The sequence below is a fragment of the Lissotriton vulgaris genome, chromosome 4_1, assembly GCF_964263255.1.
Source record: "Lissotriton vulgaris chromosome 4_1, aLisVul1.2, whole genome shotgun sequence".
Taxonomy (NCBI): Eukaryota; Metazoa; Chordata; class Amphibia; order Caudata; family Salamandridae; genus Lissotriton; species Lissotriton vulgaris.
In genome coordinates this window covers 2,050,483,064-2,050,497,737 of record NC_141691.1, presented here as the reverse complement: position 1 = coordinate 2,050,497,737, position 14,674 = coordinate 2,050,483,064, and the positions used below count along the sequence as shown (strand labels likewise).

General features: G+C 51.2%; 1 protein-coding gene across 2 annotated transcripts in view; it reads right to left on the bottom strand.

Annotated features, from left to right (window-relative positions):
- Window positions 1-14,674, bottom strand: part of MROH1 (maestro heat like repeat family member 1) — a 2,204,128-nt gene that overhangs the window by 24,458 nt on the left and 2,164,996 nt on the right. For both annotated transcript variants that reach the window (XM_086966435.1, XM_086966436.1), the window contains exon 42: window positions 11,807-11,872. In XM_086966435.1, the coding sequence (XP_086822561.1) occupies window positions 11,807-11,872 (66 nt within the window). The remainder of the gene's footprint in view (window positions 1-11,806; window positions 11,873-14,674) is intronic.

Below are 14,674 nucleotides of genomic sequence, written 5' to 3'. Positions count from 1 at the left end.
GTGACTGCGGAGTGGCACCCCAGTGCTCACTACGCATCTGCCGGCTAGAACCAGTTCCAGGGGCGCGCAGCCCCTGACCTGGGGAAAGTCCGGCAGGGGAGAGGGGTGTAACTACCCCCCTTCCTGGTCCCACCCCTAGGGCAGGACCTAGTCATGTACCCACCCCTTTCTTTAGGATAAAGGCCGGAGCGGGGACCCTTCCAAATTAGATCATCTTTGAATCAAGAACTACTTTCTACGAAAGGACATTCAAGACTCTTCTCAAGATTTCTCCCTTGTGGCTAAGGAGTAGTCACCCTGCATCCGCAGGCACCATCTAAGAACTCTGCGGTTTGCTGCAAGTCCTTCCTCAGGAATCCGACGACCCAGCTCGACGAGAACCGGCTTCCCTGGCACCTCTGACCTCTACCCACATCGTCAGCTCAGCTGAGATCTGTGGGTGCGACGAGACCTCGAGGGACCGGCCATCATCAAAACCTGCACGCTTTCTTAACCAGCACAACCACCGAAGGAATCCTCTGGTGAGTGCTCTGGGGTCCGGGAAGCCCCGACCCTGATCAGCTCCAGCACCGAAGTGCAGTCTCCCAGCATCTCCACGATCTGCGTGGGGCCCTTCTGCTTTGCTGTTCAGCACGTTGTCCGATCACTAGCCGCTGGCTTGTGACTCTTTGACGACGAACGACAACCAACGTTGCTGGTCTGGTTGCTCCAGACTGGCCCTTGCTCTCTTCTGCGAAAGGAGCACCCCGGACCCTCCTGGTCCACTCAAGACGCCATTTTAGGCCCACCACGTGGCCCTGAAATCTGCGAAGGCTTGTTGCCCCAATCCTGGGCCCAGCGACGCCGACAGCATCAACCTTCGTGGGACAGCTCGCACCTCCATCCTGGTCGCCGACAACGCCTCCTGGTCCGTGAGACTGCAGAGCCTAGCGTCGCCCACTCACCTAGTCGAGGTGACGATCATCCGGTGCCCTCCTGGTACCCTCTGACTACTGGCTAGTAGTACGAACTTGGTCCCCTCTGCTTTCAGGTATCATCGATCTCTGATCCAGGCTTGGATCTCTACGAACTATTCTCCACTGGTCGCCGGCCAGCAACTCCTTCCTTCCGGCTCCTGGCTCGTCAGCGAAGACCCCCGACGCCTGTAAGACTTGTGCAGCCGCAGCCCTCGTGGCTAGGTAACTTCGGCATTTCGGTGCCTGCATAGCCTCCTTACTTAAGGGTCCCGAGTCCCTCGCTTCCGACTTGCCTTATCGGGTCCGCCCGAGACCACTAAACTTTCCGTGCCCTCGGGCACTTGTATTAATTGTGCACTTGAAGTATTTTCCTAAGAGTTTTGTTCTGTGCTTAGTACCCTGTCCTCATAAAGAGTCCAGGGCTGTTGTGATTCTAATAAATACACTGTTTATTTTCATAACACTTGTGTGGTGTCCTTTCACTTGGTGTTCAAGGGGTATGTGAAGGTATAACAGCTGGCTTAACACGCCCTCTAGAGTTTAGCCTGAAGACTGCTCGTATCCACGCTACTAGGATAGCTGGTCTAAGGTAGACTTACAACCAATCACCATAAGGGTCGTTTGGACCGATGCATAGTGGTCGCTAGAATAGTGAACACTGCATATCGGGCCAACTTCTCACACTGAGTGTCTGGACTACGGTAACACCCTTTACGCTGGCACCACCGAAAAACTACTGAAAAAACTCCAACGTATTCAAAACGCCTCAGCCAGACTCATTCTAGACATCCCCCGTACAGACCACATTTCCGGTCACCTGAAAGACCTTCACTGGCTCCCCGTCAACAAAAGGATAACGTTCCGTCTCCTCACCCACGCACACAAAGCCCTCTACGAACTTGGACCTGACTGCCTCAACACGCGCCTTTCCTTCTACACTCCCAACCGCGTTCGTCCAACCATGCCCTCGCAGCTGTTCCGCGCATCCACAAAGCCACCATGGGGGGGGAGGATCCTTCACCTACTTAGCGGCCAAAACCTGGAATTCCCTTCCCATCCACCTCCGCCTTACCCAAAACCACCTAGCCTTCAGAAAGCAGCTTAAAACCTGGATATTCGATAAATAACCTTCCCCCCCCCCCCCCCCCCCCCCCCAAGCGCCTTGAGACCCTCTGGGTATGTAGTGCGCTATATAAATCTCGACTTGACTTGAATTGAAATCATCAGGCATCACCGGCTCAGCCCTCAACTGGCTTGTTAGTTTTCTTTCAGACCGTACTTTCCAAGTATTCTCTCCCTCTTCTGTCTCCCAAACCTATAAATCGGCGTATGGTGTCCCCCAGGGCTCCATTTTGAGCCCCTTACTTTTCAATCTGTATGTCAGATCTCTGGCTACGATTGCGGAACAAGCGGGGCTAACCATTTACTCATACGCCGATGATGCACAGATCATCTACTCTCTCTCAACTGGCTCTCAATCCACTCCCTCTTCCCTCTGTGCTGGCCTCAGTAACATCGCCACGTGGATGCACGAAAACAAACTTAAGTTAAATGGGGGGAAAACAGAGCTCCTTCTATTTGGTAAGAACACTACTCTGTGGGGGCCCCAACATTGGCCCACACAAATGGGTATGCTCCCCGTTCCATCTAAAACAGCACGCAATCTTGGCATCACTTTTGATGATCAACTTTCCCTGAAACACCACGTGGTAAAAACCTCTTCCACCTGTATTACCATCATCAAGTGGCTCCGTAAGATCATTTGGATGCTCCCTCAGGAGACTCAGAAAACCGTAGTCCAGGCCTTAATCACCTCCAGATTAGACTACGGCAACATTCTTCTCCTGGGGGCGTGCAAAGAGATGACCCGTAAATTACAGACAGTCCAAAACATGGCGTCTCGACTGCTCTGTAAACTCCCCAACCGATACCCCACTTCCAACTCTCTTCGTGAATTGCACTGGCTACGCATTGAAAACCGCACGAAATTTAAGGCCCTCTGCTATATGCACAGAATCAACGCAGGTCGAGCCCCATCCTACCTTAGTACTTTAGTGCATCGATACTGCCCTGCCCGCACTCTCCGATCTTCCAATCAGTACTGGTTTCAAGTTCCCAGAGTTAAGAGACCCAGGATGGGTGGTCGTTCTTTCTCCGTCCTGGCTCCCTCCCTCTGGAACTCTCTTCCACCATCTCTTCGCACTGAATCCTGTTACCTCAAATTCCGTAGAGAAATCAAAACTTAGTTATTTAACCAATAACTCCGCCTTTTCTTCTCAGTCTACTCTCCCCCTTAATCTGGTCCTTAGCGCTGGGAAACCTCTGGGTAGCTGCGCGCTTTATAAGCTTAAATATAAATAAATAAATAAATACCCTTCCGCCTTTGTTATGTGACCCAGGTCGCTCTAGATAGAGGAGATGCCAACCCTCGTCCTCAGCCCCCATTTTGGTGGCAAGACAGGCAGGAAGATTAAGAAGTGTGCCCACATTCAACCAGCACTACTCCTAAGGTAGACTAGCTCATGTGAACTCCACTTTTTAGCTTCCCTAGTCCCTTGATTTGGGCAGGATTATTATTCTAGGTTCAAAGTTATATACACTTTATACAGGAAGTGGTCATATAGAGGGTTTAGATACCCTAAAGGTAGGTAGTCCACTAACTACAACCTGTCACCCCCCTTTTATGCCCCTAAATTGACTATTTAGGTGGCACCCCTGAACCCAAGAACTCAGATTCGACAGACCAGGAGTAGAAGGACGAGGAAGGGTCACTGTCTGGCAAGAACTGCAGGAGATTTAGAACTTTTGGCACAAAACCCTGCCTACTCACAACTCTGTTAACAGTCACACCAGCTGGAAAACTACCAAAGCCTTTGGTAGCCTGCCAGTACTTCAAAAATCACCTACAGTCTCCATAGGAGTAGAGGAGCTACTCCCCTGCAGCCCGCAGGCACTGACAGTAGTTTCCGGGCCACTGCCTTGCAGCTCCTCAGCCACAGTGATGCTGCAGACGACCAAAAGGTACTCATTCTCTGGAAGGACAAATCTGTCTACCCATCCAGTGGGAAGACACCAGGACCAACCGGAGCTCTACAGCACCAATCCCTGGAGTATCTGACGCCCTGCACCAAACACCAGTGAGAGTCAAGTCCATATTCTTACTGCACCACAACTGAGCAGCCGTCAAAGGACGTCAGCATCACTGAGACCCACTTCATGAGTGGCCAGGCTGTCCTGAATTTGCCCCTGCTAGCTGTTGTCCCTAACCGTGAGGAGCATCTTTGAGCATCAGCACAGCTGCCCTAACCACTCTGCACCCAAGCTGCCTGGTCTGTGTATAGAAAAGCCAGCTGTGCCCCCTGCACTAAGACCCCTTGTGACCCAAGCCCCCATTTAGGAGCGGTTGAAGTTGTCCCCTAGTCCCCCTGTGCAGCCAGTTTCCAGGTAGCCCCCCTTTACTGCAGCATGCGCTGCTTCAGCCTCACCAACACCCTGCGCCTGGTGAAACCCGGCAGTTCCCGAAGAACTGCTGGTAGTACATTGGACCTTGGCCCACTACAACTCCAAACCCAGAAAGTGAACCCCTGAAACTGACTGTATTTACCATTATGCATTTATGAATTTTCCTCCCATGGGATTGCATTGTGCGTAAAGGCACACAGGTTTGAAAGATTTGATTACCTGTAAAAATTTCTAACAAAAACAGTACTTCGTTTTGAACAAAATATATAAAAAGAAGTGCTATTTTCTAATTTGGTCTCCAATTTATTCTTGAGTGTGTGTCTCATTTATTGCCTCCGGGAGTGCAACCAATGCTCATCACTACACTCTGATAAGCCTAACTGCTTGCCCACACTAGCAGAAAAGAGAGAGCATTAATATTATCTACTTTAGCCTCTGTAAGCCAATTGTGGACCCACTGGACTACGACTTTTTAGTGCACTATATAGAGAGCCAGCTCCATACAGTCTGGAATTAATCTGTGACTAGATATAGTCTGTACCAGATAAGATGTTATCAAAGGTAAGTAACTTGTTCATCTACTAGCGACTTTCAGCAGCATATTCCATACTTTGAAGAGATACCAAAGCAATACCATCCCCGAAGGTGGGCCAGCAAACACATTTTAAACAAAAAAGTCCTGCAGGACCGAACAGGCAAAGTGCCCATCCCTGCAGGTCTCACTATCCAGACGGTGATATTTGGTAAACGTGTGCAAGGAAGACCATGTAGCTGCCTGGCAGATATCCAGGACTGGACCTCCATGTGCTAAAGCAGTGGTGGCCACTTTAGATCTGGTGAAATGAGCCCACAAACCTTCAGGAGGTTTCTTCTTGGCCAGTGCATAGCAGATTTTGATGCAGAGCAGGACCCATCTGGAGATGGTTCGCTTCTGCACAGCCCAAACTTTCTTTGCGCCCACATACCCCACAAAGAGTTGGTCATTCACCCGCAACTATCTGAGGCAGTCAAGCTAGAACGACAAAGCTCCTATTGGGTCCAGATGGTGGAGTCATTCCTCTTTCTTGGAGGGATGTGGGGGGAGCATAAAAGGTAGGCAAGGCGATAGCTAAGCCTCTATGAAAAAGGGAGACCACTTTTGGCAGAAAGAAGGCCTTTGTGCATAGCTCCAGTTTGTCAAGATAGACTTGGAGGTAAAGCGGCTTAGATAATAAGGCCTGCAGCTCACTTACTCTGCAGGCAGATGTAATTGCCACAAGAAAGGCTGTTTTCAAATTGAGAAGCCTGAGGGGACAATTGTGTAGAGGCTAAAGAACAAGTTACTTAACTTCGGTAACAATATATCTGTAAGAAACACTAGTTAGTTATAGATTCCTTACCTTAGAATTACCCCAGGCATCAGACTGGATCCGGAAAGTATTTTGTCAGCAGTACCTCTGCGTGTCAGAAGGTGGCGTAGGTCGGCTCCGCGTCCGTCATTGCCATCGTGGTCACAGGGATAACATCGCGGCAGCTACTTAGACACTGTCCTCGTGTGCGGCTCTCAGTTCTGTACACGACTTTCCGTGCCAGAAACGCAGAGCCATGCAAGACACTGACCACTGGTGCACAAAACAAGGGCCCTGAAAGGATGAACTTAACCCTAGAAATCAGTCCGCAGAACGGGGAGGATGGGTGGGGCGCTAAGAAATCTATAACTAACTAATGTTTCTTACAGATGAACGAGTTACTTACCTTCGGTAATGATATATCTGTAAGAATCATTAGTTAGTGATAGATTCCTTACCTTAGTATTATCCCCAGGCGTGAGACTGGATCCGGAAAAGTTTTGTCAGCAGTACCCCTGCGCGTCGGAAGGTAGCGTTGTGTGGCTCCGTGGTCGCAGAGATGACGTCGCGGCAGCTACTTATACGCAGCGCTTGCACGCTGACATCAGTTCTGTACACGACTTTCCGCACCAGGAATGCAGAGCCATGCAATATACTGACCACTGGTGCACTGAAACTAGGGCTCTGAAAAAGACGAACTTAACCCTAGAAACCAGTTCGCAGAACGGGGGGATGGTGGGGCGGTAAGGAATCGATCACTATATAATGTTTCTTACAGATATATCGTTACCGAAAGTAAGTAACTTGTTCATCTGAAAGAAACACGTTAGTGATAGATTCCTTACCTTAGAACAGATACTCCAGCAATACCAATCCGGTGGTGGGTCTGCAAACCAAGATCACACCAGGAAGTCCCGGAGAACAGAACGGCCAAAGAAGGGTCTCTCCAGACTTGGCTGCCCAGGCAATAGTGCTTAGTAAAAGTGTGCAACAAGGCCCACGTAGCTGCCTGACAGATGTCTTGTAAGGGGATACCACATCTCAATGCGGTACTGGCAGCAGTCGCCCTGGTGGAATGGGTGTGCAGCCCCTCCAGAAGCTCCTTTTTTGCCAGAGAATAACAGGCTTTAATACAAAAGATGACCAATCGAGAGATAGTCCGCTTGTGTACAGCCCGACGTTTCTTGGAGCCGACGTAGCCAACAGAGCTGGTCATCCACCCGGAACTGTTGTGTGCGATTTAGGTAAAATGAGCACGCACGTTTTGGGTCCAGACAGTGGAGCCTCTCTTCCTCTCTGGAACGATGCAGAGGCGGAAAGAAGGTGGGCAAGGTGATTGTCTGCCCAATGCGAAAGGCAGTGACAACCTTTGACTGAAGGGATGGATGGTTCACAGTACAACCTTGTATGGATGGACAGACAGAAAAGGAGGTTTGAAAGAAAGAGCCTGGAGCTCACTCACTCTCCTAGGTGAGGTGATGGCAACCAGGAAGGCAGTCTTCAAAGTTAACAGACGAAGAGGACAGTTGTGAAGATGCTCAAAGGGAGCGCACATTAATTATGTGAGAACCAGGTTCAAGTCCCACTGTGGCATTACGAAGGGAATAGGAGGGAAAAGAGGAGTACTACCTTTGGGGAATCTATTTACAACAGGGGACTTGAAAAGAGAGGGCTGATCAGGAAGCCTAAGAAAGGCTGAAATAGCAGAAAGGTAGCCCTTGATAGTGCCCAGAGCAGAACCCTGCTGGGCCAAAGAAAGAAGGAACAGAAAGACTTCCAAAAGAGGGGCAGAGAGGTGACCCACAGTCTTTGCTGTGCACCATGCCACAAACTTGTTCCACCTGCAGGCGTACACCAACTTAGGGGAGGGATGCCTGGCTGCCAGAATGACACCACATCTTCAGGAGGCAAGTCAAAAGGAATTAACTGCCGCCGCTCAAACTCCACGCAAGGAGGTGGAGACTGGACAGGTTTGGGAGGAGGACTGTCCCCTGCTGTGACAGAAGATCCTCCCGAAGAGGCAGTCGGATCGGGGGATTGATAGTCATACTGAGTAGCTCGGGATACCAAACTCTTCGAGTCCAGTCCGGAGCCACAAGAATGACTTGGGCCTGGTCGCGCCTGATTTTCTTCAGCACTTTGGGCAGAAGTGGTCTAGGCGTACAACAGACAGCAACTCCACTTGCGACGAAAAGCATCGCCTAGCGAGTGCCGCCTTGGAAATTCCAACGTGCAGAACTGCTGACATTGCGCGTTCTCTTCGGTGGCAAATAGATCTAACCAAGGCTCTCCACACTGCTGAAAGAGTTCTTGCGCCCGAGTTCAGACGCCATTCGTGATCCATCATGCACCGGTGGCTGAGTTTGTCCGCCCTGGCATTCAGTGAACCTGCCAGGTTTTGAACCACCAGAGAAATGCCCTGATGTTCCAGGCATGTCCCGAGGTGCAGATCCTCCTGACATAGGGTCCACGACCCCACCCCGCCCTGTTTGTTGCAGTACCACATGGCGGTGGTGTTGTCCATGAACACCTGCACTACACTTCCCAGGACAGAGGGAAGGAATGCCTTCAGTGCAAGTCGGATCGCCCGCAGCTCCAGAACATTGATATGGAGCTGGAACTCCGACAGAGACCAGAGTCCTCTGATCTCCGCCTCTACCATGTGCCCCCCCCCTCCCAGGAGGGACGCATCTGTCACTTCTACATGGTCCTGTTGGGGTAGGGAGAGGGATCTGCCGTTGACCCGATTGCGGTGGTTCGTGAGCCACCACTGCAACTGACTAACAGTGCTCTCCGAGATCAGGACGTGGTTGGACAGGTGGCCCTCATGCTGTGCCCACTGAAACTTCAGGTCTCACTGCAGAGCCCGCATACGCCACCTGGCGTGATGCACCAGAAGATTGCAGGAGGCCATCAGCCCCAGGAGCCGCAGCGTCAACCTGACCAAAACTCGGGATAAAGGCTGAAAGATCGGAATCAGAGCCTGAATATCCTGAATCCGCTGTTCGGGGGGATAAACTCGAAACTGCGCCGAGTCCAGAACCTCTCCGATGAAAAGGAGCTTCTGAGAGGGGCACAGGAACCCCAGCGAATGCAGGAGGTCGCCGTAGTCTGGAGGTTGGAACCGCTTGTCTGGGGCGAGCCCGCATTCAACAACCAATCGTCGAGATAGGGGAAGACTGAAACCCCTGAGCTGCGCAGATGAGCTGCGACCACTGACATCACTTTCGTGAACACCCGAGGGGCGCTGGTAAGGCCGAAGGGGAGCACGGTAAACTTAGAGTGCTCGTGGCCTACCGTGAACCGCAGGTAGCGCCGGTGGGCCGGCAGGACGGGGATGTGGAAATACGCGTCCAGCAATTCCAACGCTACCATCCAGTCTCCTGGGTCCAGGGCAGCTAGGACCTGAGTCAAAGTCAGCATCTTGAACTTCTCCTTCCGGAGGAAGCCGTTGACGCTCTGTAGGTCCAAGATTGGGCGTAGGGCTCCTTTGCCCTTCCTGGGTACCAGAAAGTAGTGGGAATCGCAACCACGTCCTACTTCTGGCCCAGGAACATGCTCAATAGCCCCCTTGGCCAAGAGGGCCATAACTTCCTCCTGCAGAAGTTGCAAGTGATCCCCAGACATGCGGGGGTACTGCGGTGGCATAGCTGGAGGGGTCACCTTGAAGGGGGGGGGGGGGAGTAGCCCCTTCAGATGATTTGCAGCACCCACCTGTCCGACGTGATGGTACACCAGTGGAGGATGTGATGGCGAACCCTGCCCCCCACTGGCGTCGAATGGGCCTGAAATGCCAGACTAGGAAGTCTTAGAGGCAGATGCTGCGGGAGCGGATGTGGACTGACCCTGCCGTTGTCCCCCGGCACTGCCACGGCAGTAACCACGTCCGCGACCGCATTGAGACTGGTTCTGCGGCCAGTGGCTGGCTGGACGTGTGGGGGCGCCCCTTCCTTGGCCACGAAAGGGGCGAAAAGCGGAAGTTTGCTGGCGTTGGGCTAGGCCCAAGGACTTGGCCTTAGCCCTGGAGTCCTTGATATGCTCCAGCGCACTGTCCGCTTTCCTGCCAAAGAGGCGACTGCCATCGAAGTTCATGACCATGAGCATGGCCTGGACATCTCCCGAAAAGTTGGCGGACTTCAGCCAGGCGTGGTGGTGAACCACCACTGTTGTTGCAGTCGTTCTACCCAGCGAGTCAGTGGTGTCAAGTCCAAACCGGATCGAGAAGCGTGCTGCATCCCGGCCTTCCGCCAGGGCTTGGGCGAGTCGTGTTCGTGCCTCCTCCGGGCACTGTGGCAGCACCTCCGCAACCGTATCCCACAGAGAGTGGGTGTAACAGCCCAAAAGGCAGGTGGTGTTGACAGACCACAGCCCCTAACTCAGGGAGAACAGTTTCTTCCCAAACTGATCGTACCTTTTGGATTCCTGCTCCATAGGAGCGGTCGGGAATGCAGTCTGGGACGTAGAGGCCTGGATCACCAGGCTCTAGGGGGTGGGGTGAACGGACAGAAAGCAGGGGTCGCCCGGAGCCGGGCAGTGGTGTCAGGCCACGTTCCGATCCACAGGAAGGCCTGTGGAGGGCTTGGACCAGGTGCCCATCAGAACGTCGGTGAGGGCTTCGTTAAACGGCAGAAGAGGCTCTGAGGAGCTTGCCTGCGGTTTGAGCACCTTAGTGAGGATGTTAGTCCTCACAGCCACGACAGGGAGCTCAAGAGTCAAGGCCTTGGCTGCCCTGTTCAACACCACGCTGTAACTGGCCTCCCCCAGCTCTTCTGCCCAGTCCTGGCTCAACTGGCACTGCTGTGCCAGAGGGTCCTCAGACCCCTCCCAGTCCTCCTCTTCATCCATCTCATGATAAGCAGGCAAAAATGATGGAGCGGGGTCTAAGGTGAAGGCCTTACCCATCGACACCGGAGACGGCGCCGGTCCGACGCCGGACCCGGACTGAAACTGGGGTCGACGTCGTCCGGGGACAGCACCAGGAGCGACACCCTCTGGGTCGGCGCCAGCAGAGGAGTCGTAAGGTCGACTGGCGACGACCCGGATCTAGGCCTGGATCCTGCTGGGTCAGGACCAGAGTCGACGACGGCACCAGGGCCGAAGCATCTGCTGGGGCCGGAGCCGCCGGCTCGCTAGAGCTCCCACTCAGACCCGCGGGCCCGAAGGTGCCTCAGCAGGTTCCGATGGAGGGAAGTGTGACCTCATGGCCGTGAGGAAAGCACTGATCTCCTCCAGCATCGCGTACAGCCCAGAGACCGGCGGGTATGGAGTTGGACGCGGCCCCTGCGGCTCCGACGGAGTCGCCTGGGCGGTGTTGCCCGCACCTCCAGCTGTGTCGCGCGAGCGCCGGGAGAAGTCAGAAGAGCGTGGACGCCTCTTCCACTTCTTTTTCGAATGCCTCGACTTACCGGAGGACTTGGAGCCCGACGAGTGGTGGTGACTTTTGGAGCAGAGATGACTGAGGCTCCAAGACCGGTCCCTCGACTTCCTCCTTGACCGGGACCTCGAACGGAGCAGACTGCCGGAGCTCGAGCAGCTTACGGGACCACTCCCGTCTAGCCTTTGTGGTCAAGGCCCGACAGTCGGGGCACGACTTGTCATCATGGTCGGCATTGAGGCAGTAAAGGCACCGGGCTCTTGCTTCCCTTGGGGACATGGTCCCTCTAGTCTTTCAGCATGCGAACGTACTATAACCGTTATCAAAAGAAATAGAGATGTCAACTTTGAACTGGACTGGAATATATTAATGCTATACAGCTCTATGTACCGGAAAAGTAACCATGTCCTGAACATGTGTAGCGCTCTGATACCCTACGGGGTTAAGTTTGCGCTATACAAAACACTGAATGAATAAATAAATAAGATGAAGCTTTTGAAGCTTGTCAAGCACACAGAAAACACCACCACAGCACACGAAGTATTCAAAGTGTAACGTAACTATGCTGTAACTAACATATTGAGACATGCAGAATATTCTTCCAACTGGCCCGTTGTAGCTCAAATATATTAACAAGATTACATATGTAGTGACATGTTCCTTTTTGAAGCGTGTCTTTTACTCACAAGAAAGTAGGTGGTCTAGATCCACTTGCTTACAGTGCTCCTGCTTCATGTGCAATACCAGAAAGCCTGTAGTAATAATAAACAGAATTATTACATATTTACAACATCAACATCATTAGCAGGGTGAAATGAAAGCTGAGATTATCCCAGCTGATCACAATGCTTAAGATACTGGCACTAAAGAACAAGTTAATTAGCTTCAGTAACTCACTATCTGGTAGAGACAATCTAGCTGACTCCTTACCTGATGTCAGTGCACTTGTGTGGTTCCTACACGGGCACCATGTACTTCACTTTTGGCGCCTACGACACCACACAGAGACTAACGACGCAACCTCTGGTGTGCAGGGGTACTGCTCATGAAAAGTTTCCAGATCCAGCCTGACCGCTGGGAAATTCAAAGTTAAGGAATCTGCAGCAAGAAGTCTATCAGATTACTGTTAATTGCCTGAAATATACGTTCACTTTGAGAAGTAAGTGGGGACAGAAAAATAAGACTCAATTGGCCTGTTTGTCTACCTTTCATGGGTGAGGAGATAACAGGGACTGCTGCTAGAAGATCTACTGCCCTAACTTGTAACTACCATTCCCCATATTATGTTGCCTGGCCTTCAAACCATACCCATGATTGTTATGTGGGCAGATCGTATTGGTTGACACTTTATGCAGAAGGTGTTAACTGCTGTTTCCGACTTTAAGAGAGGGCAATACGGCTTCTGCGAGGAGTGATCTTAGCAGGAGAGCTTGTTGTGCACCATAAGTGTAACAGAGGGCCACATCACAGCAGTATTATCCCTAATTGAATTGAACAGGAGGTGGATAGTGAAATATACTGTTACTAAGCACTAGACTGAGGATACCTGTACTACAACGTATAGAATATTCTGCAATTCATCTCTAAAACAAGACCCAAGGGAGGGTTCTCTAGAGCCTCTGGCACGAAAGACTCAGTCAATGTACCAATATGAGACAAAAAATCAGATGGACTAAAACCCACAGAGCGTTACATGGGTATGGTGTGCATTAGGGAACAATCCATCCTGTGAGATTTACAGTAATAGTTAGTGGATCCTTAAAACCCTTTTCATCATGAATATAGTTTCAAGATGGGTTAAAATGATAATCTTATTGTAGTGCACACAATATTCTGGCTACTCTAGCTCACTGTAAACTCTTCTCTATTTGAATATTTACCAGGGATCAGACTAATATTCAGAAACTCTTTAGCAGTATTCCTGCTTGCCGGTAGGTAGCAACGTGCAGCTCTGCACTGATGTTGTTTAGTTTCAGAAGGGCCGCGCAAAGCTGCACATAAGTGCCACCCATGCGTACTAGCATCATTTGCTTTCTAGGATGTCTGTGCTCCCATATGCAGAGCTCTTTAACAGATTGGCTGTGACCACTGCGCAGATCTCTAGACCTGTGGGCCTTTTTAGATGGAGAAAGAGGCGAGTTCACAGAGCAAGGAGAATGGGAAAGTTTTTGATGAATCTGTGGGTAGATGAGAGTACCAACCAGAAAGAGTTGCTGAAAGTAAGTAACGTGTTTCTCTGATGCATACTTCTAACCGCAGATTCCTCACCTTTTGAGTAGATACCAAAGCAGTACCCTGCAGGTGGTAAGTCTGAAGTGGCTCAGTCTAAAAAGTCCTGCATGCCTGAGTGGGCAAACTATCCCTTTCAAAAGACTTCGCTGTCCAGGCAGTATTGCTTTGTGAATGTATGGTGCTACGCCCACAAAGCAGTCTTACAAATATCTAGAACAAGCACTTCATGTGCTTACATAATGGTAGCAGGCTTGGCTTTGGTGGAATGAGCCTAAAGAACAAGTTACTTACATTCGGTAACGCTTTTTCGGGTAGATACAGTATCTGCCTGTGGATTCCTCACCTTGTGAATATCCCCCTTGCGCCAGCAACGTTCGGAAAATTCTTTGTAGCACGCCGGCGTGGACGACGTCATAGGAGCACGGCATCGCGCGCGACTCCGTCTGACGTCACCGACTCCTCATAAGGCCACGTCGGCGTGATGACGTCAGTTCCGCCCTTTTTTCCGTGCCTTCGAGGCACCCGGACGGACCAACGACAGCAAATATACATATATACAAAGTACACAGTACATACAAATCAAAACCGCACACAAAGTGCGTAGCAAAAGTATCAAATACCAGAAATATAAATACATAAATACATAAATACATAAACCCAGGTATAGCAGAGCGGACAACTGGGAGGCGGGTGGGCATGTGAGGAATCCACAGGCAGATACTGTATCTACCAGAAAAAGCGTTACCGAAAGTAAGTAACTTGTTCTTCTGATAGATACATCTGCCTTGTGGATTCCTCCCCTTGTGAATAGAGTCCACAGCAGTCCCCACTCCCGGAGGAGGGTGTCCACTCAGCTATACCAGGAAATCTTGGAGGACAGAGCGCGCAAAGTGGCCGTCCCTCCTCACCTCCGAATCCAAGCAGTAGTGCTTCGCAAAAGTGTGGAGGGAGGCCCAAGTCGCGGCTCTGCAAATGTCCTCAACAGGAACACCTCTAGACAAAGCAGATGTTGCAGACTTCGCTCTAGTTGAATGTGCTCTAATACCCTCAGGAGGGTCCTTACCCGCCAGAGAGTAGCAAATCTTTATGCACAGGATTATCCACCTGGAAAGTGTGCGCTTGTGCACCGCTCTGCCCTTCTTGCAGCCAGCAAAACCCACGAAGAGCTGATCGTCAATACGATAGTCTTTAGTCCTATCAAGATAGAAACTAACTGCTCTCTTTGGGTCCAAGCGATGAAGCCTCTCCTCCTCCTTGGAAGGATGTGGGGGAGGATAAAAGGTAGGAAGGGTAATGGATTGTCCTAGATGGAAGAAAAGCAG